This window comes from Aedes albopictus, chromosome 3 (genome assembly GCF_035046485.1).
Source record: "Aedes albopictus strain Foshan chromosome 3, AalbF5, whole genome shotgun sequence".
Classification (NCBI taxonomy): domain Eukaryota; kingdom Metazoa; phylum Arthropoda; class Insecta; order Diptera; family Culicidae; genus Aedes; species Aedes albopictus.
In genome coordinates this window covers 337,258,184-337,284,887 of record NC_085138.1, presented here as the reverse complement: position 1 = coordinate 337,284,887, position 26,704 = coordinate 337,258,184, and the positions used below count along the sequence as shown (strand labels likewise).

Below are 26,704 nucleotides of genomic sequence, written 5' to 3'. Positions count from 1 at the left end.
AAACAGAACAGCTGATGACAGTCATTCCTGCCGAATTGGCTAGGATGAAATGAAACGAACCCGGCCACCGATGATGACGGTCGGTCGGCGCACCCCATGTGATGCGGTGAGTGAGCAAAAACCTTTGATTAAAAAATAAAACCAAACCAAAACTACTCCCGACCAAAGTCGTGTCGGAACGAACGGAATCTCCTCCGCTGCGAAGATCTGATCTGTGTAGTACTCCTCGTTACTCTGTACTCTTTGTAAATTTATATTAGGCATAGTATTGTTTAGTAATCCTACATTATAGAGATCTGCGGAGGCGGCCATTGTAAGCCAATCGTGCAGAAAGAACTGTCAAAGTGTGAGCCAAATGAATAGGCTGATCGTTCGTAAGAAGGCGTCGATTGAACGGTATTGCAATCCGAGCTAAATAAATTAAAATTATTTATTTTTAATATCGAGAACGGTATATGTAAGTTTAGTAAAAAGATAGAATTTAATTAATTCTGCTTTCAAAAGCTCAAGCTTATGACGAAACTTTTGTTGCTGCACTTCTCGAAAAAACTTTCATTGCTGCTTCTTGCTTCAGTTCTGCCGATATGTTTAGCTTAACACTTTACAATAAATTTCAGATTTCATCGATTGCTCCGCTATTTTTTTTCAAAATTTTGAAAAAAAAATCTATTATAATTATAAAATGTAAACAACTTGAACCACTACGAAGTCACGCACAAAGTTTGAACATCTAGCTTTGCAGCAAGTGTTGGCAGCTGATGTAAACAAAATGAACAGCGTTGCCGAATCGACATATGTAACTTCCGCTTATGTCTATGTAGAGGATTTCTAGTATTGTTGCGTAGTTCGTTCTTTTTTCGAGCTGTCTTTTTGTTGATCTGATGTACTGATATTCTCGTGTTGAAGAGGTGAAAGTTGTGAAAAATTACTAGTTGTAAGCTGAAAGTGAGACGATATTAGTAGGAAGCTGTGTTACTTAAAAGGGTTTTTCTTGAAGCGGAATGTATGGAGAAGAGATTAGTTTTTTAATCAAACTGCTAGACAAACAATCCGGGTTTTAAACGCGCGAATCTATTCGTTAGTGAGTCATACTAGGGGATAGAGTAGTATGTCTATTTTTTTGCGTAATTCTCGAACAACAGGACTAAAAATAATCTGTTACGATGTCCAAAACTAAATTACAGAACAATATTCGAGGCTTAAAAGTTAAAATGTTTTTTAACAGACCAAAAACGATAAATAATCATTGAATAACTATCGCCAAGCGACTTCAGATTTAAACGCCACAATTTATCAAATATACAACTACCTATAGTTCGAAGAGTGTCTACGTCAATCATGCATTCTGGTATGCTATTTATACTAATTTGTTGGTTTTCGAGTGCTAGTGGTCGCCGTCATTACTCTCGCTTTCCGGTAGGGATCAAACGATTTGACATCGGTATGTTTCACAACGTCACAATTCAAAAGTCAATACGTTGGATTCCTACCCGAAAGCGAACAGAAAATGGATTGCCTAAGCACTCGTAACTGAATATCAGTTCTCAGTCCCGGAATTTGTTTTCTTCTCTTTGGGGCATAAACCATGATCTTTCGGTTCCGTCTTATTTATAAAAAAAATCATTATAGGAATTCGATGACAATTATATTCAGGGATGAAAACACTCACTTGTACTCAGATACACTCACTTGCTATTATCTCAGCGCATATGCTTGCGAACAAAAAACAGCAATGAAGCGAAGACAAGTGCTGCAAGTCTTGATGAAGTGGTCTTCGAATGAAGGTATCTCTCCACACGATGAATGCAAATTATGCTCATGTGGAGAGTCGCGTTCATAGCTCAGCCACGATTTGGGTATACGTTTGTGATCCTTACTTTGTTCTGCAAACTTTTAGATAAAACTACAAAGTATAACTACTCCATACACTGTTTTTTGCCTGCAGGCTTCTGAGCTGAGAGAGTAGCAAATGAGTGTATCTGAGTACAAGTGAGTGTTTCCATCCCTGATTGTATCATTACTACTGATTTGACTTCATCAAATCTTAAACATTAACTCGAATATTAGAAAGAATCTCAACTTTCATCGTTTCGTGCAATTGAAAGGATTGAAAACACCAAAACACATTTTAACCTAGTTTCTTATTATCAAAAAACCTTCCAAATCAAAACAGTAAGAACTCAAAACTCTAACGTGTGCGTCCTTCATTGAACAATTTGTGAACCAAAAGTAACTTATTTAGTAATCAAGAGAAAAGTTTGTGGGCCGCCGAACTCGTTTGTATAATTCTTGTATATTTGATTTTTTTTTTCAGAATTTATAAATAATTCGTCGATTTTCTTCAAAAATTAAACAAATTCCTACTACAGACACAATTCGTAGAGGAATTTCTGGAGGAGCTCCTGGAGGAATTTCTGTAAGGAAAATTTTCAGGAAGAACTCCTGGAGGGATTTCTGGAAAGATTACTGAAGAAATTTTTGAATGAAGATCTGGGAAAACTCCTTGCAGAAGTTTCTAGATCAATTCCTAGAACCTACAGGTGTTCCAGAAATTTCTGGATGAACTCCTGAAGGAATTTCTGGAGAAATTCCTAGAGAGATTCTTGGAGGACTTGAACTTGGTGGATTTTTGGAGGATTGAATGGTCGAATTACCGGAGGAATTTATAGTGGAGTTTCTGGTGAAACCTTTCAGGCATTCTTGGAGAAATTCCTCAAGGAATTTCGACAGAAATTGTGTAGAAATTCTTGGAGGAATTCACGAAGGAATTATAAGCGGAATGACTGAAGGAAGTTCTGGTGAATTTTCTGGATGGATATCCGCAGAAATTTTTCGAGAAATTCTTAAAGAAACCTTCGGGAGAATTTCTAAAAGTATTTTTGGAGGAATTCCTGGAGAAATTTCTGAAGGAATTCGTCACGGAACTTCTGTAGGGATCGTTGGAAGTATTTCTGGAGAAATCTCAGAAAAAATTCTTTGAGGAACTCCTGCAAGAATTTCTGGAGCGATTCCTGGAGCAATTTATGAGTTCGTGCGGGAATTCCCGGAGGATTTTTCAGATGAATTTCTTGAGGAATTCCGAGAGGAACTTCTAGAGGACTTCCTGACGAAACTACTGAAACAATTCCAGAGGGAACTTCTGAAGATGTCCCTGGAGGCATAATTCCTGGAGGAATTTTGGGGAAATTACTGGAGGAATTTCCAAAATAATTATTGCTAGAATTTTTGGAGGAATTCCTGATGAATTTCCTGGAGGAATTTATTTATGAAGAATACTCTGGAGGAAGTTTTAAAGGAATTCCTGAAGAAATTCTTTGAGGAATAACTGCATTTTTTGTTGGAACTCCTGAAGAATTTCTGGGGATTTCCGAAAAAAAAATACCGTGGAAATTTCTTAAAAATGTCTGGGTGGAATTTCTGGAGTTATTTCTGAAGGCATTTTTGAAGGGAGCTCTAGCGGAATTCATGGAGGAATTTCTGAAGGAATTTCTCTAAGACTTCATGGAGAACTCTAAGAATTTTGGAGGAATTTCTGGAGAGATTTCTGGAAGAATCCTGATAGAATTTATGAAACAATTTCTGGAATAACTCCTGGAGAAATTGTTGAGGAATTTCTGGTGAAATTCCTGAAGGAATTCCTGGAGAATTTCCTGGAAGTATTCTTAGAGGATTTCCTGGAGGAATTTGTAGAAGGATTCCTGAAGAAATTTTTGGATGAAATTCTGGTGGAAGCTTCTGAGGAATTAGTAGAGGAATCTCTGAAAGTATTCCAGAAGGAATGTTTGAAGAAATTTCTGAAGGAATTCTGACGGATTTCTTGAAGGAATTTATGGTTGAACTCCCGGAGGAATTAATGCAAAATTTTTTTGCAGAAGTTTCTGTCGAAAGTCCAGGAGAAATTTGTTGTAGAATTCACGGAGGAATTATTAAACATGTTCTAAGGAAATTTTTGGAGCAATTTCTGCGAAAATTCGTAAAAGAGCTTCTGGAGAAACTTCTGGATGAATTCATGTAGGAATTTCAGGTGGAATTCCTGGAAGAATTTCTGTAGGAATTATTGGTTGAATTTTCCTGGTGAACTTCCTGGAGGAATTTATGGAATTTTTTGAAGGAAATTTTAGAGGTATTCTCCTGAAGAAATTCTGCAAATTTTTTTGTCGGAACTTTTGGAGGAAGTCCTAGAAGAATTTGTGAAGAAAATTTGCGAGGAATTTCTGGAGGAATCGCTGGGAGAATTTCTGGAGGGATTTCTCTTGGGAAAATCATGAATAAAGTTCTTCAAAAATTCTTGAAGGAATTTCTGGAGAAAATCCTAAAGGAATTCATGGAGGAAGTTCTGGAGAAATTTCTGGAAGAATTCCTGGAGGAATTTCTGAAGGAATTCCGCTGGGTGGAACTTCTGGAGGTAATTTTGGGGAATTTTTTGGATAAATTGCTGCAGGAATTTCTGGAAGAAAATCTGACGTAATTTCTGGAGGAATTCCAGGAGCAATAAATGGTGGAATTTTTTTGGAAGAATATCTGGAACAATTTCGGTGGAAATTTATGGAGGAATTTCTTGAATAATTCCTGCAGGAACTTCTGGAGCGATTATTGGAGGAAGTTTCTATAAAATAAAATTCCTGGACGAAACCATAAATTAATTCCTGCAGAAATACCTTTATAGTACCAGTAGGAATCCCTTTATGAAGTTCCAAAGAAATATTGGATATATTTTCGTAGAAATTTCTGAAGAAATTTACAAAGACTTCCCCTGGAGATATCCCCGAAAAAAAATCCTGCAGTAATATGGGGAAAATCATATAATTTATTAATTTCCGAATCCCCGAAAGAATACCTTAAGTAATTTCCGATGGGATTGCTTGAGAAATTTGCGAAAAAAAAATCTTGTAGGTACATTGAAATCAATACAATACATCAGTTCTCCCACAAATAACTCCAAGATTTCTTCCAGAAATCACTCCAAGATTTTCTTCACGAATATTTTTTTTTCTTTTTGGCTGTTAGTCTCCTCTCTCTCTTTCGTCAGGGATCCCTCCAGGAGTTGTCCTTGGAGTATTTTCAGTAATTGATCCAGAAATTCTTCTAAAATTCGCTTCAACATTTTAAAATTTCAGCACAAACAGACGTAACACTCTGATAAATTCCATGTTACACCGATTTAACGGTCTATTTAAGGACAAGGTATTTGGAGTACATTGCTCAAATTTTCTAGAGCACCGTTTTTTAGAACCGTTGAACGGATTTGGATGAAAATGCATCACGCTGTTGACCACCACTGAACAATTAGTGTTTCGGCCGGAAAACGCGCGAAGGGATGCGTACCGTGCCGATACTGTCTGAGGTGAAACTTGATCAACAGAAGAAACCTCTTCTTGTAAAATATTGTTTTCCTCACTAAGCCTCAGACCGATTGCTCTAATGGTTTGAGAGCGTAAGGTTTACTGAGGGAGTTTTGGATTAAATATTTTACAAGTTCCAAGTGAACTTGTTGGGTGAGATTCCAAAAACCTAAGGGCTGGTTACTTGCAGCAGAAGTCCTGGCCTCTTTAGAGAGTTTGGTAACTACCTTGAACAAGAGTCGTCTTGACGAGGGACGGATAACTTTCTGAATGAAACACTAAATTTCAACTGACCTCTCTTCATATATTTCAAACATCCTTATATACTAGGCCTATGTCTAAAAGAATGACGTATTATCATATTATTTGCATTTCTCTATCATGTGCGGTACCTGCGTTTGCCCGTTGCAGTAGGGTCAAGATTAGGGCCCTATCTTTATCAGTTGTTATTTTTTCTCTGTCCTTTTCGTCTACTTCTACAGAGGCGACAGTCTCTTGTAATGACTAATCCTACAATGTTGAGGTGATAGATAGACTGATAATTGCGTCGGGTAGACCCGTCTGCGTCATAAATGAAAAATCTTGAAAAATTAATTTTAATTATATTGCGTTTGTAACACCGGCTCCTGTAAATGGACTAATTTACACAAATAATAAGCAATATCTGATAAAAGAGAAAGTATTTCAAACAAATCTGATTTTTCAAATGTATTTAAATATGTGATTGTTTTGTGTATCTGTTTAAAATGTGAAAAGCATTTTTTTTTTTAAATCGTTATACTACTACGTCAGGATACATCCCCGGGGGAAGTCGCACACCGGGTACATCTGGTTTGTCTTCCACTGCTGCCTGGGATGGACTGGATGGTCCTGGGTTGGCCTTGTTATCATAATCAGTGGTCATGTTATCATAATCAGTGGTCGCCGTCCTGTTGATGTTTCTGAGGGTGTTGCGATGTGTCAAGAAGGTAGTTAGCGAATCCCAAAACGAGGCAAGGAGTTGCCAGCCGAATCCATATATTTCATAGAGGATGCGTCCATGCATCAATGTGTCGATGATAAACTTGAAGAATCGTCCGATCATATATAGACCGATAGCTGTCGATGTTACATTGCCTATCCATGTGGACCAAGATATCAATTTACTCCAGTATTTGTTGACCACGTTGTCGATTATTTTCTCAGAAACCAAAGCATCAAAATAAAATCCCTGTCGGTTTGGTGTTTGTCCTGCTAATAGTCTGTGAACAACATTTGATGCTATTCTACGGTCTCCTTGGTCGTAGATCATGGTTTTCATTTTCTGTAAACTTTCACTGTCGTATACTCCACTTTCCATTAGGTTGGGTAGAGGAGTGTATGTCCATTTGGTGATGATATCGCTGGTGAGTTTATGGGGTGCAACTGTTTCTCTCATCCTGCCATCAGTGGTATACCAGCGTCCTCCGATTTGAAATTTGGCCGGAAGTAATGGTGTACAGTCGATCTCGGTTCCTCGTAATTGTAGTGTACGTGTAACTGGTGCTAAAAACATTGTCTGATTCCCAAACTTCACCGGAATCTCTTGATAACATATTTCTGACTCTATTGGTTTGACATAGACCGGTTTGCATTCGAGAACATGCAGCACTTCACCGGCAACTACTGCTGTGAATCCTGATCTCTTCATGATGGTATTCACGAATTCAGTTGGATTAAGTCGGGCTAATGTAAGTTTCGTCTCCATTAACGCCTTATCAATTTTGCACATCTCCACCATTACTGAATTATACACATCATCTAGCTTCTGTCCTATGTAGTTTTCCACCAGTGTTATTTTGGAGTTAAAGTAAGTGAAAATATCATGATTCCTGGCATTGGTGGGTTTCTTATGGAATGGTGTTGAAAATCCAACTGATTCTAGTATAAATATTCTCGGGTGATCAGTTTTATAACCCTGGTATCCACATATTTTCGATGTTCCTTTCGTTCGAATGGAAAACAAGTGGGAATCTGATATTGACGTATACACGGCAGGGTTATCCTTTCGTTGGGTATCGATATTAATTGTTTTATTTACAGATCCTTCGAATATAACTTCGAACTCTGTATCTTCGCACCTTTGATTCAAACTGATATCCCAGGTAGAATACCCATCCTCGGAATCTAAACATTTGCCATGAGAATATGGACATACTACACCATGTCTGAGAATGATTTGATCATTTTCTGTATCAATCATGGCTTCATAATTATAAAGTGAAATTTCATATTCGTAATACACCAGTGCGTTAGTCCATGTATATTCCGGTGTTCTGTAAGTTCCTCCACTGCATGAACTGGACCGGATACTGCCAATAATCAATGTTTCACCTCTGGTGGTACTATTCCTCTTTAGCTCACCAATCCGCTTGTCATGCGTAAGAGCTAATGCTCCTAGTAAGTGTGTCGTTTTACATTCTTCAGAAGTGAATTCCTTTACGATGTAGGAGTAGCTATGCTCGTAGTCTGAAATGTGTGAGTGCATGCCGCAGTATCGTATTGATCTTTTGAGGATCACCTTGCACTGATAGACCATTACCGAACTTTTGGTACTTCTTTGAAGAACTTGTATGGGAACTTCGGTTATTGACAAGTTCTTAATAGCAGGTAGGCAAGATGAAACATCTGTTAAAGAATAACTGGTCATATTGACCTCGGGACTAGCGCAATCATAACCTATCAGTCCTGACGTTTCCAAACCCAATATCGCGCAGATGAGATAGAAGAATGCTAACATAGTGAAGGTCCACATTGGTGTTCTTATTCTTGTCTTTCTTCTGGGTTTGTAAGAGTTTTGAGCATTAAGTTTATCTCTTATTTGCTTCACCTTATCAATGTCAATTTTCTGCCGCTTACCCCAGTTGGAAAAGTTTATATCAGCTTTCGTGATAATGGAAAGATTTTCGTCCATCTCGGTTATCTCCTTTTCTGGGTTTATAATCAGTTGTTTGGAGTCGAAACAAGATCCTACTCTTGTCTTGCAACTGTTCAATGACGATTTCTCATCACGATGATGATGCAACCTTGCAAGTTGAGATGTGGTCTTGGGTTGCTTAGGTGTTTTTTCCGTTGAAGATGAGTCACCTTTCACATCTAAAATTGCAACGTTACTCGATGCTCGTGTATAGGATCCTTTTGAAGTTTCTATATCGACAGATCTCACTTGTCCGTCTTGAGCCGTGTGTACCTTGACCACTCTTCCTTTCAACCATTCACCTTGTGGAAGACTTTTATCGGTGATAACAACAATGTCATCTACCTTTATAGGTTCCACCTTGTCGGTCCACTTATTTCTTTTAATGATGGTAGGTAGATACTCCTTTCTCCATTTATCCCAGAAGTACTGTGAATAATGTTGAACAAGCCTATAGTCCTGCTTACTTAGGCTGTTGCTGGATAGTGAAAGTGGTGGGACGTATTCGCCTGCACGTAGAATCAAGAAATGAAAAGGAGTTAGAGGCTCGTCATTAGGATTGTCTAATGGTATATGGGTGAGCGGTCTTGAATTCAATATATATTCGGCCTGGATAAGTGATGATCTTAATACTTCGACTGATGGAAGACGATCTTTTCTGGCGTGTAGCATGTTATTTAAACAGTTTTTAATTATGCGAATAAGTCGTTCCCAAGATCCTCCGAAGTGGGGTGCCACGGGTGGATTAAATCTCCATTTAATTTCCATTGCTGCAGCTTGCCGTTCTCCCATGATGTCGTTTATCTCCTTGATTAATATCTGCATTTGTTTGTTTGCACCAACAAAATTTGTGCCGTTATCACTGTAGAGATGCGAAATTTTTCCTCTTCTATTCTGGAAATTCCGCAGGCACATAATAAATGCATCAGTAGTCATGTTTTCTGCAAGTTCAATATGACTTGCCCGAGTCGTCATGCATGTAAATATAACTCCCCATCTTTTTTCCACAGATCTATGGACCCTAACTTCTATCGGTCCGAAGTAGTCCACTCCAGTATGAGTAAAGGTGGGATTCATTAGACTCAAACGACAATCAGGTAATGCGGCCATTTGTGGATGTGCAGGTATAGCTTTCCTAATCTTGCATACCTGGCAGTTGCTCTTGATATTTTTCAATAGTGCCCGAGACTTAATTACCCAATACTTCTGATACACTGCTGCCAAAACTGCTTCATCGGTTTGATGCAGAAATTTCTCGTGGTATCTTTGCATGATGAGTCTAGTGATGTGATGTTTATAAGGTAGTATAAATGGTTGTCGAGTAGTTTCTGGTACGATGTTCGTTTGACTCAAACGGCTGCAAAATATCATTACACCTCGTTCGTTTAATGCTGGCGTGAGGCAGGCAATTTTGCTGCGTATTGTCAGCCTACCGTTTTTAGTCAAATCTTTCATTTCTTCGGTGAAAACATCCCATTGTGCCTTTCGTATCAGTATTTGTTCCGCTACCTCTCTGTCGTCATCACTAATATGTTTCTGGAAGTTTTTCTTATCTTTGACCCAGTCCACGAATTTCTTTATCACGCACATTCGGTTAAGCAACTTGACCCAACGAGAATATCGGATTTCTTCGATAAAGTCAAGATCTGCTTCATCCGATGTGTGAAACATAAGAGTGACATCTCTAAGTTCCTCCGTTGTATTTCGTGAAAATCTGGAGCTTGGCCAACATGATTCTGGATCCTTAAGAAATTTTGGCCCTGAAATCCACTTAGAATTTTTCACCATTTTTGTGCCTTCATCAGCTGGATTCATTTCCGTAGGAACATATCGCCATTGATCCATCGTTGTTGTATCAAGTAGTTCTCCGATGCGATGTGCTACAAACTGCTTGTAGTTTCTGTGATCTGAATTAATCCAAGAAAGCACAGTTTGTGAATCGGACCAAAATATGGTTCTATCCGGCCTTTTCCGTAATTCCTTATGGATAGTTTCTGCCAATCTGGTTCCAAGAATGGCTGCCATAAGTTCTAGTCTTGGAATTGATAACTTTCTAATCGGTGCTACTCTTGATTTGGCTGATAGCAATCTTACACTTGTTGTATTATTTAGTTTATCAATTCCTCTAACGTATATGGTAGCACAAAAGGCGTATTCTGATGCATCAACAAACACATGGAGTTCAAATCTCCGGCTTTGTTTATCCATAATACATCTGTTGATTACAATAGTTTTTGCAGATTCAATTAGGCTGAGCCAATGTTTCCATCTTTTGTACAAATGATCCGAAATGTCTTCATCCCAGTTGGAAGACTCCTTATGCATTTCTTGCATTATGATTTTACCATGAATGGTAAGATGTGAAATAAGTCCCAACGGGTCATAAATACTCATGATGAAAGAAAGAACTTCGCGTTTAGTAGGTTTTCGTGTTGAATTTCTTACTTCCAAGGGTAACTTCTCAAAATTCAACTCAAAACTGAAGTAATCCATTTTAGTATTCCAGTACAATCCGAGTACTTTTTCAGTTTGTGAATCTTTGTCGTTCAGAACTCGTATCTTTCCAGTTTTAATGCGATTGCTTGGTAACGATGCAAGCAATATTTGTTCGTTAGATACAAAATCTCTAATGAAGAAACTAGCATGATCATGTATAGAGATTACATCGTTAACTGTTTTGATTGCATTGTCCATTGAGTCAAAACTGTCCATGTAGTCGTCTACATAGTGCTGCTTGATGATTGCTTCAGATGCTTGGGGATTCGAATCCTTGAATAAACTGGCGTTGTAGTTCTTTACTGCTTGTGCGCATGCCGGTGAGCATGTTGATCCAAATATCATTACTTGCATGCAGTAAATCTCTGGATTACGAGTTTGATCACAATTTCTCCACAAGAAGCATTGTTTACGCTGATCTTCTTTCTTTATGGCGACCTGACTGAACATTTCTTTTATATCGGCCGCCACTGCAATTGCTCCTTCTCGGAATCTGATCGTTATGCCAAATGATGAGGTAGTAGCATCTGGTCCAGCTAGTAACATAGAGTTAAAAGATACTCCATTTATCTTAGCGGCGGCGTCGAAAACTAATCTGAGTTTTTTCTTATTCTCTACTATGAAATGAGGAAGATAATACGCATCATTGGACCAACTTTTAATTTCTGACGGTGTGAGTTTTCTAGCGTATCCTTTGTTAATATAATCTTTCATCGTTTGAATGGCCCATTCTCTGGTTGCTTCCTCGTTTTTTAACTTTCGCTCCATGTTTTCTAATCGTTTGTATGCGTTGTTGAAGCTTTTCGGGAACTTTGGATTATCGTATTTCCATAGCAGACCTATTTCATAGCGTACACCTTTCCGTTTCAACGTTTCGTCTATTAAATATTTGGCTCTAATCACTTCTTTCGACTGTGGTAAATTCAGCGGGATCTTTACACCGAAATCCTCAATAGAAATATGTCTTTTGATGAGGTCTGATAGTTCAGTGTCTTCTTGAATCACCATCAGGTGTTTCGCCTTTACCACTTCACTAATATTCCCGAATATCAACCAACCTAACAAAGTCTTGATGGCTATTGGATTATTGGGTCCACCAATACGTGTTTCATATGGAACCAATAAATGGCTATGGTTCAATCCAATTAATAACTTTGGTTGTTCCTTCAGATAGCTTTTTATAGGCAGATCTCTTAAGTACGAATATTTTTGTGCTAGTTCATCATAGTCGAGGGATTGGATCGGTAAATGCAGATCCTCGGCTGTTCTCACTTCAGCCATACTATAAAATCGATCTGTTGTTCCGCTTATCTGGAATTTTACAAGTTTGCTGTCGCGTTCTTCTCTTGATACATTATTCGTCCATTTCAATGTGAGTGGTTCGCTGGACCCTTTTAGATTCAATTCCTTGGCCACTTCATTATCGATTAACGTTAAAGATGATCCAGGGTCGAGGAAGGCACTTGTATGAACACTAATCGGTCCGTTTTTCAAAGTTATAGGTATTATTTGATAGAATACCTGATCACGACTATGATGAGCATGTGTTGATCCGGTGACTGTTTTTATTGTTTCTTCCGATGGTTGCCTTTCCTTGTATGTTTTTACAAATCCTCCATGTAGCAGTTTATGGTGTCGACCAGGACAATTGTCTATTCCGCATTTTTTTTGTGAATAGCATTTTTTGTAGTTATGTGGCTTAAGGCACTTTGTACATAACTTAAGTTTGAAAACCTTGGTGACTCTTTCTTGTGGGCATAGCTTCGTAAAAAAAATAGCAATCTTCTATTTTGTGCGCCGAATTGCATATGCGACAATGTTCTCGTGGCTGCTCCCTATTTTTGTCGTGATGAACATTCATTCGTCCTTTTTTCTCCGGTGCCGATGTGCACATTTGCATGTTGTTCATTGCTAGTTGTGTGGCAGCGTGTGGTTTAATCCAAGTATTTAATTCTGTCAATGCAGGTTGTCTCTGATGTTGTGTCACATATTTCTGGGTGTATTCAACCCAATTCACTTGTAGATTGTATGGAAGTTTCCAAATGAGTTCTTCAAATAATCGCGGATCTGTTAATAAATCTGCTCGATTTAAAGTGTTCATATTTATGATGAAGCAATCTAGCTTATCCGCTATTTCATTAATGGTTTTGTTGCCGAGTTTTTTTATTCTTTCTAAATCTCCTCGCAGCTCTCTGCAAATCATAGAAGCCTGGCCAAATTGTTCCTCCAATTTCCGCATAATGTGTGGAACATTATTTGCACTTATCATTAGCGGCTGCACGGATTTTGCTGCTGTCCCTTTCAACGCTTTTTCCAGTCGTGAAAGATTGTCTAAATTTGAATACTCGGCTTGAGTTGTTGTGACATCGAATGCATTTTTAAATTTAGACCAATCTTTTGGGTTACCGTCGAAGTGCGGTAACTCCATCAATATTTGTTTCTGGTTCCACAAAAACATGTTGCGTTGGAAGTCTTCTTGTTGCTTGTTCTCGATTACTTCTGGCTTCACGTTTGATGCTGAATTCAATTTCATTTGTGCCAATTCACCCTGCAGTTTTTTGATCAAGTCTTCCGTCTTCTTGATGTGATCGACTTCTTGCTCCATCTTGGTGATTTTCTTTTTATAACAATTCATGCATACCCAGCTTTCTTTGTCGTCCGGTAAATTTTTGAGGCTAGCACACTTTTTGTGATACCAAGTGTCGCATAAATCACATGCAACTAAGTCATCGTAAGTGTTGGGTTCTTCGCAGGCACCGCAGCTCCACAAATCTTCAGGAGCGATACTCTTTTTTGCCATCTTAAAGGTTTTCTTGGGTTTTATTGCCCCGGCGCAGTTTTGAGATACCTGCCTCCGTGCCGGGAATGACAATTCAATTTGTTTCCCTTCCGCAGTTAAAAAATACCTGCCTCCGTGGTTGGGATAGATGAGTTTTGAAATACCTGCCTCCGTGCCGGGAAAGACGGTTCAATTTGTTGCCTTTCCGCAGTTTTTACGATGCTGGTCCTGATCCTGGTGGTCGGTGTGATTTTTGTGATATTCGTCGGATTTTTCTCGTCGACTTTTCACTTGCTGCTCTTCTGGCGTCAGCAACACCTTTTTACTTTTACTGAGTTCGCGATTTTGGATTCCTCTCTGGAGCCACCAAATGTTTCGGCCGGAAAACGCGCGAAGGGATGCGTACCGTGCCGATACTGTCTGAGGTGAAACTTGATCAACAGAAGAAACCTCTTCTTGTAAAATATTGTTTTCCTCACTAAGCCTCAGACCGATTGCTCTAATGGTTTGAGAGCGTAAGGTTTACTGAGGGAGTTTTGGATTAAATATTTTACAAGTTCCAAGTGAACTTGTTGGGTGAGATTCCAAAAACCTAAGGGCTGGTTACTTGCAGCAGAAGTCCTGGCCTCTTTAGAGAGTTTGGTAACTACCTTGAACAAGAGTCGTCTTGACGAGGGACGGATAACTTTCTGAATGAAACACTAAATTTCAACTGACCTCTCTTCATATATTTCAAACATCCTTATATACTAGGCCTATGTCTAAAAGAATGACGTATTATCATATTATTTGCATTTCTCTATCATGTGCGGTACCTGCGTTTGCCCGTTGCAGTAGGGTCAAGATTAGGGCCCTATCTTTATCAGTTGTTATTTTTTCTCTGTCCTTTTCGTCTACTTCTACAGAGGCGACAGTCTCTTGTAATGACTAATCCTACAATGTTGAGGTGATAGATAGACTGATAATTGCGTCGGGTAGACCCATCTGCGTCATAAATGAAAAATCTTGAAAAATTAATTTTAATTATATTGCGTTTGTAACAATTAGCGTGATGCATTTTCATCCAAATCCATTCAACGGTTCTAAAAAACGGTGCTCTCGTAATTTTGAGCTATGTACTCCAAATACCTTGTCCTTAAACATTTGATAGTTGGTCAACTGACCAACCATGGCGCTCGCATCGTTTTTGTTCGAGTTTGACGTTTGCCCACCTAGTTGATGGTTGGCCAAACCCAACTTTTTCAGCATTGAGCGAAAGTGCTTCCGTGACTACGATTTGAATCGGATAATGTTCGAAGTGTTACGTCTGTTTGTCTGTGATTTCAGTTCATCCTGAAGTTTTTTTTTAATTCCCCCTAAAGTTTTTTCTTAGAAACTCCATCTACATTTCACCTTGAAATTTATTTAGGAGTTTTTCTAGAACCGATCTAACCATTTTTCCCGGCAATAAATCCCTACAGGACATCCTCAAGGAATTCTCCTTCGAAGCCCAACCTATTTTTTTTTCGATCAGAGAAGTACTCTAAGAGTTCTTCCAAAAATCCCTCCAAGATTTTCTCGAATACCTACATTCAAGAGTTCCACCAGGAGGTTCTCGAGCAGCTCCTCTAGGAATAATTTGCTCTAGGAGTTTCTCTAAAAATACCCCAATAACCTCCCGCAGAAACTGCTGACGAAACTTTCGTAAGAATTGTTTGTTCGGATCAAAGTTTCGCATCAAAAAACTATCTTTTCTAATCAACCGTTTTGCTTTTTGGCATACGTCTTTCCTGGTTACTCAAACCTAGCTTTTAGTTTATGCTCCTGTCATTGTTGGTTCCAGGCCATTTGGCCGAACGCCATTTGGCCGAAAGGGTTATTTGGCCGAATGCCATTCGACCGAATTCCATTTGGCCGAAAAATGAATGATGAACTTAAGTGACCATGCCACTGTTCCCAGCCTCAGTATAAGTCGAAAGAGCAGCCTATGAGTCGAAGAAGGAAACATCTTGGATAAAATATAGGCAGTTTCAACGCCAACTAATCCTTGAATATTGAAACTAGAAAGAATAGCCTATGATTAAAAGAAGGAAATATTTTTGATGATCATATTGGCAGTTAGAATGTCAAAAACTTCTTCTGAATTCTTTTGATCTCGATTCGGCCAATCGGCATTCGGCCAAACGACCCATTTGGCCAACTGTCGTTCGGCCAAATGGCATTCGATCAAATGGCCGGCACCGTCATTGTCAACCGACACTTACAATAACTCCTCGGTCACTCGTCTTGGCTTAGGCTTTAGCAATCAATGGCACTTGTCTTCAGCTTCGCATTATTGACAGCCAGTTTGCATTCCTTCCCACTCCAAGCGGGTCCCCCCACAATCAACGATCGATGGCTTTTCGACTGCCTGCTCGCCCATACACTACGATGTACCTTCTTTTTTGCTAGGACATGCTTTTGAAGTAACTCAAGAAAATTTTGTCAAGGTATAACTCCAGAAACTTCCTCCAAAGACCACCTCAAGGACTTCCTCCAGAGATCTCCTCCAGAATCCTATCTCTAGAAACTACCTTCGAGATCTTCCTTGAAAAACTTTCAGCAAGAACATCGTTTAGAAGCTAGAATTTCTCTAGGAATTGCTACGAAAATTACTCCAAAGTTTGCTTTGACGATTTTTACAGAGTTATGAAAAATTTTATGTAGGGCTTTGAATAAAATTTTCCTTGAGGATTTCCTGAAGGGGATTAGGTACTGCCGGTAAAAACTTTTAGGTGGGGATGACAAGAAGAATGTTCAGACGAAATGTAGATGAATTTCTATAGGAATAACCTTGGGAAGAATTTTCAGAAAACAATTCTGAATGAATTACTTGAGGATTTCTTCATTCAAATAACTTCCACAGAGAAACAAACACGTAACACTTGGAACAAACACGTAACTTGGAACTTGGAGCTTGTACGCCAGATATATACCTCAGTCATCTGGTGCATGGTGGCTCCAACGAGGAACTTGATCTCCAACGCGGAACTCGATCGTCAATGTCATACACTTTTTGATTCTTTGATAGTCGCACACTTCATCTTTTTTCATTGATAAGAAACGTAATCTGATAGCGTTGTTACTTATGATCTGCATTTTTTTTAATCTACCCTTTATTAGAGATTCGCTATATACCTTTTGAAGGTATTATTTATTTCCTTTAGATAAGAAAAAAATGGCGTACAATCCCATTCGTTTATGATTTCTTGTACACCGAGCGGTTAAAAGTAATTTTACAGTCCAAGAAAAAAAACCCTAGTGCTTTCAGTTGAATTCCCGTAATATAATAGTAATAGAACCAGTTGAAACAAAGTTATACCAACAGCCACCATTTTATAGTATTACCCAAAGACAATATCGCACAAGAAATCAAACAGTGTTTCCACTACTCAATTCCTAACAAAAACCAGTTAATATACCGTAATATCAAGCAAGATCTACCACAGTTTGAAGTTATATTTAATATTTTCAAAATTTTGTCCTCCGGTTGTAAACCAACTCTTCTACGCTGTCTAACGTCTTTAAAAGCGTTGCAAATTTCATTCAAAGATATCCAAGTATAACCCGTAGACACAGGTATAGAATCTTCGTTACAAAACATCATGTTGTAAAGCCAATCCAATCATTCAAATTTATTTATATCTAGTAGGTTTTTTAAGTCATTTTTCGAAATTTAGAAGAAAACGCGTATTCGAAAAGTGCCATATCATGCAAGGAATCCAAAATGATAATAAATCAATAAAGAACGAAAACAGTAAAAACACACCTTGCGTCAATAAAGCTACCATTGAAAGCACAAAAAGGAAAAGGGCACCAGAAACACTTTAATTGAAATAGAAATCAATCAATAAAAGCGAAATCAAAGACAAACAAACACAATTACATATAGTTAAATTACGGAACTTTATTTCTGTAGCGTAACAGGTGATACTTTAAACACTAAAAAATGCAAACAAAATCTTTTTCCATAGAGAAACGATTAAACTGAGAGCAGTTTTATAGACGAACTCCATTTACGAGCTTTTATTTCCGATGACATCTCCAGGGTTGTAAATCGCGCACACGTTATCGTTATCAATCAATCGTCTGGAATTTCTGCAACACGTTAAAACATCGACTGCTGCAAACTCGATACACAAAAGTCCCCGGATTAGCTTTCCATCATTCTCTCTATCTTATCGCATGTGTCGACAATCTTATCGCCTAAACTTTGTCCATAAACCGGTGCCGGTGGTGAGTTCATTCCATCACGATGGCATCCACCTGGGCCCCCTCGCCAATGTGGACAAATCGCACCGAAGCATAGGGTTGCCGGTGGGCAAACTCGCAGAAGTGGCACCCATTAACCGCTATGCTGTACGTGTCCGGTTTCACGGTGATCTGGATGTCGAAGTAGGATCGCTTCTGGATCGGGCAGCCACCGTGGCGCTCCTCAATGCCCCAGCTACGGAACTGGTAGGTGTTACGTACGATGACCTGATCCCTCGGGCGAATACTGATGTGCAGGGGGGCGTCGTCACGGGGATTCACGTTCGGGCCCGACTGGAGATTGATGTTGAACCTGGAAAGAGGGTTAGGGAAAAAGAAGGAAATTTATCAGATACTGCCGTTTTTAAAGTATGATTTTTGAAGGTGTTTCTATACAATTAAGTATAAGGAACGCATAAAGGTTGGGAACTTGATACGTGGAACTGCAGATCACTCAATTTCATCGGGAGCACCCGCATACTCGCCGATCTATCGAAGGATGGAGAGCAACACATGACAACACACGCAACTTAAGAACACGTGATGGCCGATATGCAGAAGCGCATGATCGGTTGGTACCTGATCAACGAAAGAATGTGCAGGTTGAAGATCAGGGGCCGATTCTTCAACTTCACCATAATCAGACGCACAGTCCTCACTCCGGAAGCACTGATGATGACAAAGACGCATTCTATGCGCAGCTCGAATGTAAAAAAGACTGCTGCCCAAGCCACGAATCACGATCACGTCAAGATCATCATAGGAGTTCTGAACGCTTAGGTTCAGGTAGGCTATGAGGTGGAATTCAGACCAACGATTGGACAGTTCAGTGCCCACCAGCTGACGAAGACAACGGTCTACGACTTTAAGATTTCGCCGCCTCCAAGGACATTGCCATACCAAGCAACCTTGTTGGCTACAAAGTAACTGTACGCCGATCGTATAGTAGAACACCATCTTTGTCGGTCTTCGGCGATGTTCCTCCAGTTTTCTCGAGCGTGTAATCCCTAGGGCGACTCTAATAAGTTTAAAACATGCCCCGTGTCGAAACTTAATGGATTAATCCATTGCAAGGCACGTTAATACGATGTTGAACTGGGAACTCGAACATGTAACGTTTCCGTAACGTGTTTGCGTTTCCAAAATGTTCCAAGACAAATAAACAACTTTAAACACATCCTCATCAATCACTACCTGAGCACTACCACCACTAGGCCTACCTCTGTCTCTACCCGCTATCATGCACTTCGTTTTGGTAGAATTGATCATCAAACCTATCCTCGCTGTCTCTCTCTTCAGAGAAGCATAAGCTTCCTCCACTGCCCTAGGATCGATGCCGATGAGATTAATATCGTTCGCAAAGCGGCCGAGTGATGATAGTGCCGTTCATCTGCACGCTAGACCTACTAATCACTCCTACGAGGGCAATGTTGAACAACAAATTTGAAAGAGCGTCACCCTGCTTCAATCCATTCAAGGTCAGAAACAAGGTAGACACTTCGTCTGCGATCCGAATACTTGATTTTGATCCATCCAGCGTTGCGCGTATCAGCTTAATTAGTTTCGCCGGAGAACCATTATCTGACATTATCTGCCAAAGCTCATTGCTTTTCACTGAGTCGTACGCTGCTTTAAAATTAATACACAGATAGTCTTCCCAAGTTACATTCCCAAAAATCTAGGATCATCCGCAGGTTAAACATTTGATCCGTCAATGATCGGCCCTCGCAAATCAGCCGACGAAAGACTCCTCAAGAGATCTCAGCCTATTGCACAGGACACGCGACAGTATCTTATATGCCGAATTCAAAAGGGCAATCCCTGTGTAATTGGCACACTCTAGTCTGTGCTCTTCCTTGAAGATTGGGCATATGAGACCACTCAACCAGCTAATAGGCAATTCTTCATCCTCCCAAAACTTTACAATAATTTGGTGGATTGATTGATGTAGCTGTTTGCTTCCGTGCTTAAGAAGTTCGAAGGGGATCTCGTCCTTCCCAACCTCACCCAGTGTTGGTTGTCCCACTGCTTGACCGTCATCCATTACTGTTATCCAATTCCTGGGTGCCCCTTTACTGCTACCATTCAACTAATCTTCGAAGTGCTCTTTTCACCTGGCTCTCACCATTGTTTTGTCTTTTAGCTAATTTCCTTCCCGGTTATTGCACATTGCGGGCACTGGCGCAGTATTGTATTGTGCACCATCGTTGGCACTCCTCGTCGAAACAACCATTACGTTGGCGTCGCTGAGCGCTACCTCTTGCGCTGTTGTTGTCACTGTTTCGTGGATAATTCCCCATAGGCTATTGACATCTCCAGATCCGTTGGTCTCGCCTATCCTCTCGTCTAGCTTCTGATGGTACTGTGCAGCAACCCCTTCGGCTGACAAGCTTTGTAAATTCGAAACGCATCGTTCTTTTGTTTCATGAATTCGTGACGCTGGATAATCACTCCCGGATTTTTACTGCTACAAGATATTATGCTTTTGGTCGAAATACAAAGTGACCGAACGTGCGAAAATTGAATTTTAACCTACTTAGAAATGTCGCAACTCAATTTGGATTAGTGCATATTGTTGCTCTTAATTAGCTTAATGATGCGCAACAGAAAAAATAGATTAAAATTTACTTCGCAGCTGCAACTTCGCATGTGCTTCTAGCGACGACTTCGATTTGGTGGTGCGACGATAATAATGATCCGAGTTAATGTTCAGGTCTCTGTAGGACTTCACATCTCACTATGGGGGATTCCCATACAAGCAGGCGGACAAAAATATTTTCGTCATATTTTCGAGGATATATTAGTATTTTGTAGTTGGTTCGACTAAAATATATTGTTTATGAACATTTTTAAACATCACGACCAAGTTTTGAAAAGGGCGTATTTTCAATAACTGATAATATATAAAAAGTTTGAATTTGTTTTATTTTTTAAATTTTTATTTTGTTTTTTTTGTGCTTAGAATGATCAACATTATTGTGTAGTAATTTTCAAAAATGAATTCCAAGGGAATTTGCTTAGAATGTTTGAGAATCGTCGTTTAATCTCAAGGGGTGCGCCCGGGCGGTCTCGTGCGTAAAAAAACGCTGAATCTCCCAAGACCGCAATTTACCGCAGCATTTCGCATACAAAATCATTAGAGTAGAACTAAAGCTTGACCATAAACTGATTTTGAGCCTGGGAATGTTTGGGAAAAAAAGATGCCGATTATCAAAATTTGAATCCCATGCCTTTTTCAACTTCTTCTTCTTCTTGTACCTTTTTTCATACAATGGTTCAATTATTTCACAAAACCACGTGTTTGTTGGAAAGCTTGCTTCATTATCTTACCAATGATGTATTGAAACCAATAGATAATGATGATAATAATTAGAAAATATCGATTTGAAATTATGTGTTGTTTTTTGCGAAAATTACATTTTTTTAGCTTTACTCAACTTTGATACTCAATATCTTTGTAACTACATCAGCTAGAAACTTGAAATTCTAGATTTCTCTTAGTTTATATTTTTATTATCGATAGGTAATTTCAGAACAAGCATTAGTGGAAGTCACTTTTCTGATTTTTGTCCGCCTGATATCCTATAGTGCATCTGTGACGTCCGAAAATGTCGTTCGTCGACCAACACTCGGGTGTCCCTATTCTTACGAGCGAAGTAGGTACGGATGATTGTCATCCCTCTAGCAGCAGCGAATGCCACAAGGTGCAGACCATTATCGTTGGCAACGGAATGCGGGCTTTCCATTACAATGACAGGTCGAAAGAAACTTTCTCTGTTGATCTGCGCATTCGCATCTACGATGACTATTTCGGCATCTTGTTTTGGGCACTTTTTGTAGACCCATCAAGGCTCTTGTAGAACTCATCCTTCATGTCATCGGATTTATTGTTCGTTGGCGCATATATGTTGATCAAGCTCTAGTTGATTCCTCAACAAACAGATTCGGTAGGACATGGCCGTACGAAGCACCTTTTTCAACACAGCCTTCCTTATCGTTACACCTAAAGATCAGCACAGCAAACAGAATCGTAATGCGATCTCGTTCTTCTCTCGGTACTTCTCCGACATTATTGACGTCAAGATCTATCATTGCGCTAACATCGACTCTGGCTACTATCTCAATGTCCGGTACCAGCGGCCGCCACGGTACAACCTAGAGCGACTGAAGAAACCGGATGTCGCCTCATCATACACGCAGAATTTTAAGGCAGTATTGCCAGACGATGGTGAGCTCGGTGTGGCCCCTCTAGAGGATTGCTAAACTGAAGTACAGTGGAAGCAGCCATCAACAACGCAGGAGAAGAACGCAGCGCGAGCGGTAGTGCTACAGCAAGAAACCCGACAGAACGTGGAGCGATATAAATAGACGCGGAAATGGCAGACCCGCCTCTTGCGGTGGGCAAAGCGCTGCCTGGAATAAGCGAAGTGCGAAGAAATGGAACTGTCGTTTCGTTCCCAAGCAACACAGAAGTGTTACCAGAAGTTCATCGCATTCCGCAAGGGCTTCGTGCCGCGAGCCGAAAAATGCAAGGATAAGGACAGGAGCTTCTTGGGGTGGACGGGAGGTGATAAAAAGGTGGAAGCAGCATGAGCACCTGAATAGTGTGAAGAACGTAGGCGCGAGACACCACGGTAACGGATGAAACGGCTACGCCAGTGCAGCAGAGGACGAAAATGATTCAGCTCCTATGCTGAGGGAAGTTAGGGAGGCCTTTCACCAGCTCAAAACCGACAAAGCATCTGGTAAGAGCTGTACCGCGCTGAGGACACACGGAAGTTCTAAGAGAAGCTGAACCACTCGCGCAGAGCTTTGTGAGCGTGAGGTAGTCGAGAAATAGCGGCAGCATTACGATGAGCGCCTCAATGGCGATGTTGCAAGCACCGAATGTGTCGTTGTAACTGATTTAGGAGTACGTGCGCAGGACGAAATATTTCCAGCCCCTTACTTCCAAGAGATTGAGGAGGAGATTAGCCGGTTGAAAAACAACAAAGCCGCTGGAGTAGATCAACTACCAAGCTAGCTACTAAAACACACGGTGGAGGGGCACTGGTGGGAGCACTACACCGAGTCATTACCAAGATTTGGAAGGAGGAAGTATTGCTGAAGGAATGGATGGAAGGTATCGTGTGTCCCATTTACAAACAGGGCGACAAGTTGGATTGCGGGAACTACCGCGCGATCACACTACTGAGCGAGGCCTACAAGATACTCTCTCAAATTTTATGCCGCCGTCTATCACCGATTGGAAGAGAGTTCGTGGAGCAATATCAGGCTGGATTCATGGGTGAACGAGGTACAACGGACCAGATGTTTGCCATCCGCCAGGTGTTGCAGAAATGCCGCGAACACAACGTGCCACCACACATCACTTGTTCATCGATTTCAAATCGGCGTATGATATGGATTCCCGGATAAACTGATACGATGGATTGAGTGATGTGCGTAGTTCGAGTATCAGGGACACTCTCCTCGAGTCCCTTCAAATCTCGCAGAGGGTTACGGCAAGGTGATGGTCTTTCGTGCTTGCTGTTCAACATTGCTTTAGAGGGTGTAATTAGGAGAGCGGGGATAAACACGAGTGGAACGATTTTCACGAAGTCCGTTCAGCTGCTTGGTTTCGCTGATGATATTGATATTATTACTCGTAAATTTGAGACGATGGCGGAAACGTACATCCGACTAAAGAGTGAAGCCAGGCGAATCGGATTAGTCATTAATGTGTCGAAGACAAAGTATATGATGGCAAAGGGCTCCAGGGAGGAATCAGCGCGCCCGCCACCCCGAATTTCTATCGACGGTGATGAAATCGAGGCGGTTGAAGTATTCGTGTACTTGGGCTCACTGGTGACCGCCGACAACGACACCAGGAGAGAAATTCAGAGGCACATTGTGGCAGGAAATCGTGCTAACTTTGGACTCCGCAGAATCCTGCGATCGAACAAATTTCGCCGTCACACGAAGTTAACAAACTACAAAACGCTGATTAGACCGGTAGTCCTCTATGGACACGAAGCATGGACTCTACGTGCAGAGCACCAACGCGCCAACGAAGTTTTCGGACGAAAGGTGCTGCGTACTATCTACGGTGGAGCGCAAATGGAAGACGGGAATTGGAGAAGGTGAATGTAGCACGAACTGCACCAGCTGTTGAGAGAACCAACTATCGTCTACACCGCGAAAATCGGCAGGCTACGGTGGGCGGGTCACATCATCAGGATGTCGGATAGCAACCCGACTAAAATGGTTCTCGAGAATCGATCGGGTCGACCAAGTGGAGGACGATTTGCGGACCCTTCGCAGAGTGCGGAATTGGAGAAACACAGCCATGGACCGAGTAGGCTGGACTGCTGGAGACGACTCCTACGTACAGCAGGGGACACTCAGGCCTTAGTCTGACCGGTAAATTTAGTCGAGTCGAGCAGCGTCACGTCACTCTATTCACAGAATGAACATAATTGTCGCGCCATCCATCATCTTGGAACAAATTAATGAATTCCAATAGTATTTACATTCTACACCCATTGGTCACTTAATAATGGCCCTATAAATGTTCAGTAATACCAAAACTGTTCATAGTAATCTCCCTTCACACCCATAAAGCTACAAGTTAATCAGATACTTACTGATCGTGAGTCATTTTGCCACGAATAACCACTTTGCGGTACAGGCCAAGCCCGGCCGGCATGTATCCGAGGAAGGGCGATGGCTGTAAAATTTCAAATTTAATCCGTTAATCACTGATATCCTATCGCTCGGATCACTCAACACTTCATTGGCAATCGCACTCACTGGATTGTACACTGGAAGTTGGGACATTTTGATTTGAGTTTTCACACAAGATTCACACTTCGACTGAGACGAACTAGGGTAAATCACTAGCTAGCTAGGCTGGATGAGCTGCACTCCACCGACTAACACTGAATCCGATCGGGCGGCGGACGTTCGTTGATATAGACTGTGTGTGAACCTTCCCTTTTCTTTATCAACGATAAACATTTGAGTGATAACGGTTTTATCAATCCATTCTACGAACCGGCAAGGTGCAATCACCACCAGTCAGTGGGTGATTGGGTTCATTTATAAAGGTTACAACGGTGTGTGCTAATCATTGTTTTATCGGTGTCATTCGGTTGTCCAACACGTTGTCCATGCCAAAGTTCATAATGCATGTTACTTCGCAAACTTTGCGTTTCGGGAATCCCTGATCAACCAACTGGGATCTTTTTGCTGATTTGTTTGAAGCCAAATTTCATGGAAACTCACCATCCATTGGTACTCCAAGTGATTTAGATGATGCCATTGAGACTACAGGACTTTTCAAGAACGAGATTTCCAAACGAAGTTCGTCGTTTGCCAAATGGCGATTTCCCTTCCTCTGATGAGGAAATTCTGGAATGCTTATTCAGCACACACTTTTCTTACCTTACATTACCGGTAAGACCAAGGCCGGGGTGACCGCTGCTGTACATAGTAGCCGTCTCCATTCCACTCGGTCCATGGCTGTTTGTCTCCAGTTCCGCACTCTGCGTAGGGTCCGCAGATCGGCTGTTCGAGTCCGTATGAAGTTGATCATCAATATTAACCCTAAAAGGGATACCTGGGGTCCATTGGACCCCAGGCGCCTTTCAGAGCTCGCCTTTGATGGAACACACACAGCGAGGTGATGAAACTGAGGCCATGAAGGTATCCCTTTTAGGGTTAACTTCTTTTCTCGATCAGCCTAGATAGCTGTGTAGTGCCGGTAGCGATTGTCTTAATTGGCTAAGAATAACACTACGGACCGCCTGTTCCGGTGGTAAGAATCCACCAACAGGTGACCCCCAATTAATGGTGTGATGCGGCTTTATGCTTACCGTGCCTAGGAATGAATGGCTAGGGGGATCTAATAAAAACCTAACCGCTAACGGAGCCTGTGGAGTACCAGGGCGCCCTCCACAGTATGTAGCCATTACTGCGCTAACCGGAGCAATGGTGCAGTGGACCTTGTGTTTCTCCGAGACAATCAGCTGCCTTTCTTTAGTCTCACTTGAGGCTAAATAAGGGCGGGATTATGAAGATGTTGATAATTTGTTTAAATTTTCACCTATATGGTTTCGCATTTTGCGATTTACACAGTGTATTATGTGTATCTCGCCTTTGGCGTTTTCCAATCGATACCGATTTGGTTTTATTGTTGCTGTTCTTTGTTGTGCTGTTGTTGCGAAGAGTTTAATCTTACCTAGTTTGGGTAGTGGCTACGGTTAGGATAGCTCAGATCAATCTTCAGCATAAAAGAACAGCAACGATCAATCTTTGCAGACTTATGCAAAATGGTACAGCCCAAGTGGCCTTGGTACAAGAACCTTACTTTCGTAAGGGAAATTTCTATCTAGGAAACCTTGTGAACCCGGTGTTTGCCACTTTCAGTAAACATGAAATGGAAAACTCGCGTGTCATGCCTCGAGCCTGTGTGCTTGTCAACAACGCAATAGTTACACTCATCTCCGAACTAACCACCAGAGATGTATGTGCTATCACAATTGATGTATCTGTTGGAAACCTCAACAGGAAATACGTCTATTGTTCTGTGTATTTACCGCATGATGAACCATCCCCTACGGATGCTTTCAAACAAGTCATCGCATACTGCACTTCAAAAGGCCTTCCGCTCATTGTTGGCAGTGATGCTAATGCTCACCATATCTTCTGGGGCAGCTCAGACATTAACTTGAGAGGCTCCAGTTTGATGGAGTACTTAAGTAGTACAGATCTTGCATTACTTAACATAGGCAACCGCCCAACCTTCATGGTATCTGCTAGAAGGGAAGTGTTAGACATGGTCATCGGTGGAGACTTCAACGCCTGGGCGATTGAGTGGAGTAGCCGCTTGACTAACGCGAG

The 26,704-nt window shown here is 40.9% G+C and overlaps 2 protein-coding genes across 2 annotated transcripts in view; one reads left to right on the top strand and one right to left on the bottom strand.

Moving 5' to 3' along the window:
• Positions 1-17,585, top strand: part of LOC109397413 (beta-1,4-N-acetylgalactosaminyltransferase bre-4) — a 112,734-nt gene extending 95,149 nt beyond the window's left edge. Inside the window, exon 7 of the mRNA XM_019669734.3 lies at positions 7-17,585. Within this exon, the coding sequence (XP_019525279.3) occupies positions 7-15 (9 nt within the window). The 3' untranslated portion in view covers positions 16-17,585. The remainder of the gene's footprint in view (positions 1-6) is intronic.
• On the bottom strand, positions 17,458-24,840 carry LOC109397421 (galectin-4). Its single transcript, XM_019669741.3, has 3 exons — positions 24,614-24,840; positions 24,448-24,530; positions 17,458-18,134 (listed from the first exon to the last, which is right to left on the bottom strand). The coding sequence occupies exons 1-3, from the start codon at positions 24,638-24,640 to the stop codon at positions 17,813-17,815; spliced, it is 432 nt and encodes a 143-aa protein (XP_019525286.3). The 5' UTR covers positions 24,641-24,840; the 3' UTR covers positions 17,458-17,812.
• Between the last annotated feature and the right edge of the window lie 1,864 nt (positions 24,841-26,704).

Bases quoted from the DNA above. Each gene is read 5' to 3' on its own strand.
- LOC109397421 (XM_019669741.3), bottom strand. From the start codon at position 24,640: ATGTCCCAACTTCCAGTGTACAATCCA. The intron at 24,531-24,613 runs GTGAGTGCGATT...GAAATTTTACAG, and splicing joins AACTTCCAGTGTACAATCCA to CCATCGCCCTTCCTCGGATA. The intron at 18,135-24,447 runs GTAAGTATCTGA...CCCTCTTTCCAG, and splicing joins GGCAAAATGACTCACGATCA to GTTCAACATCAATCTCCAGT.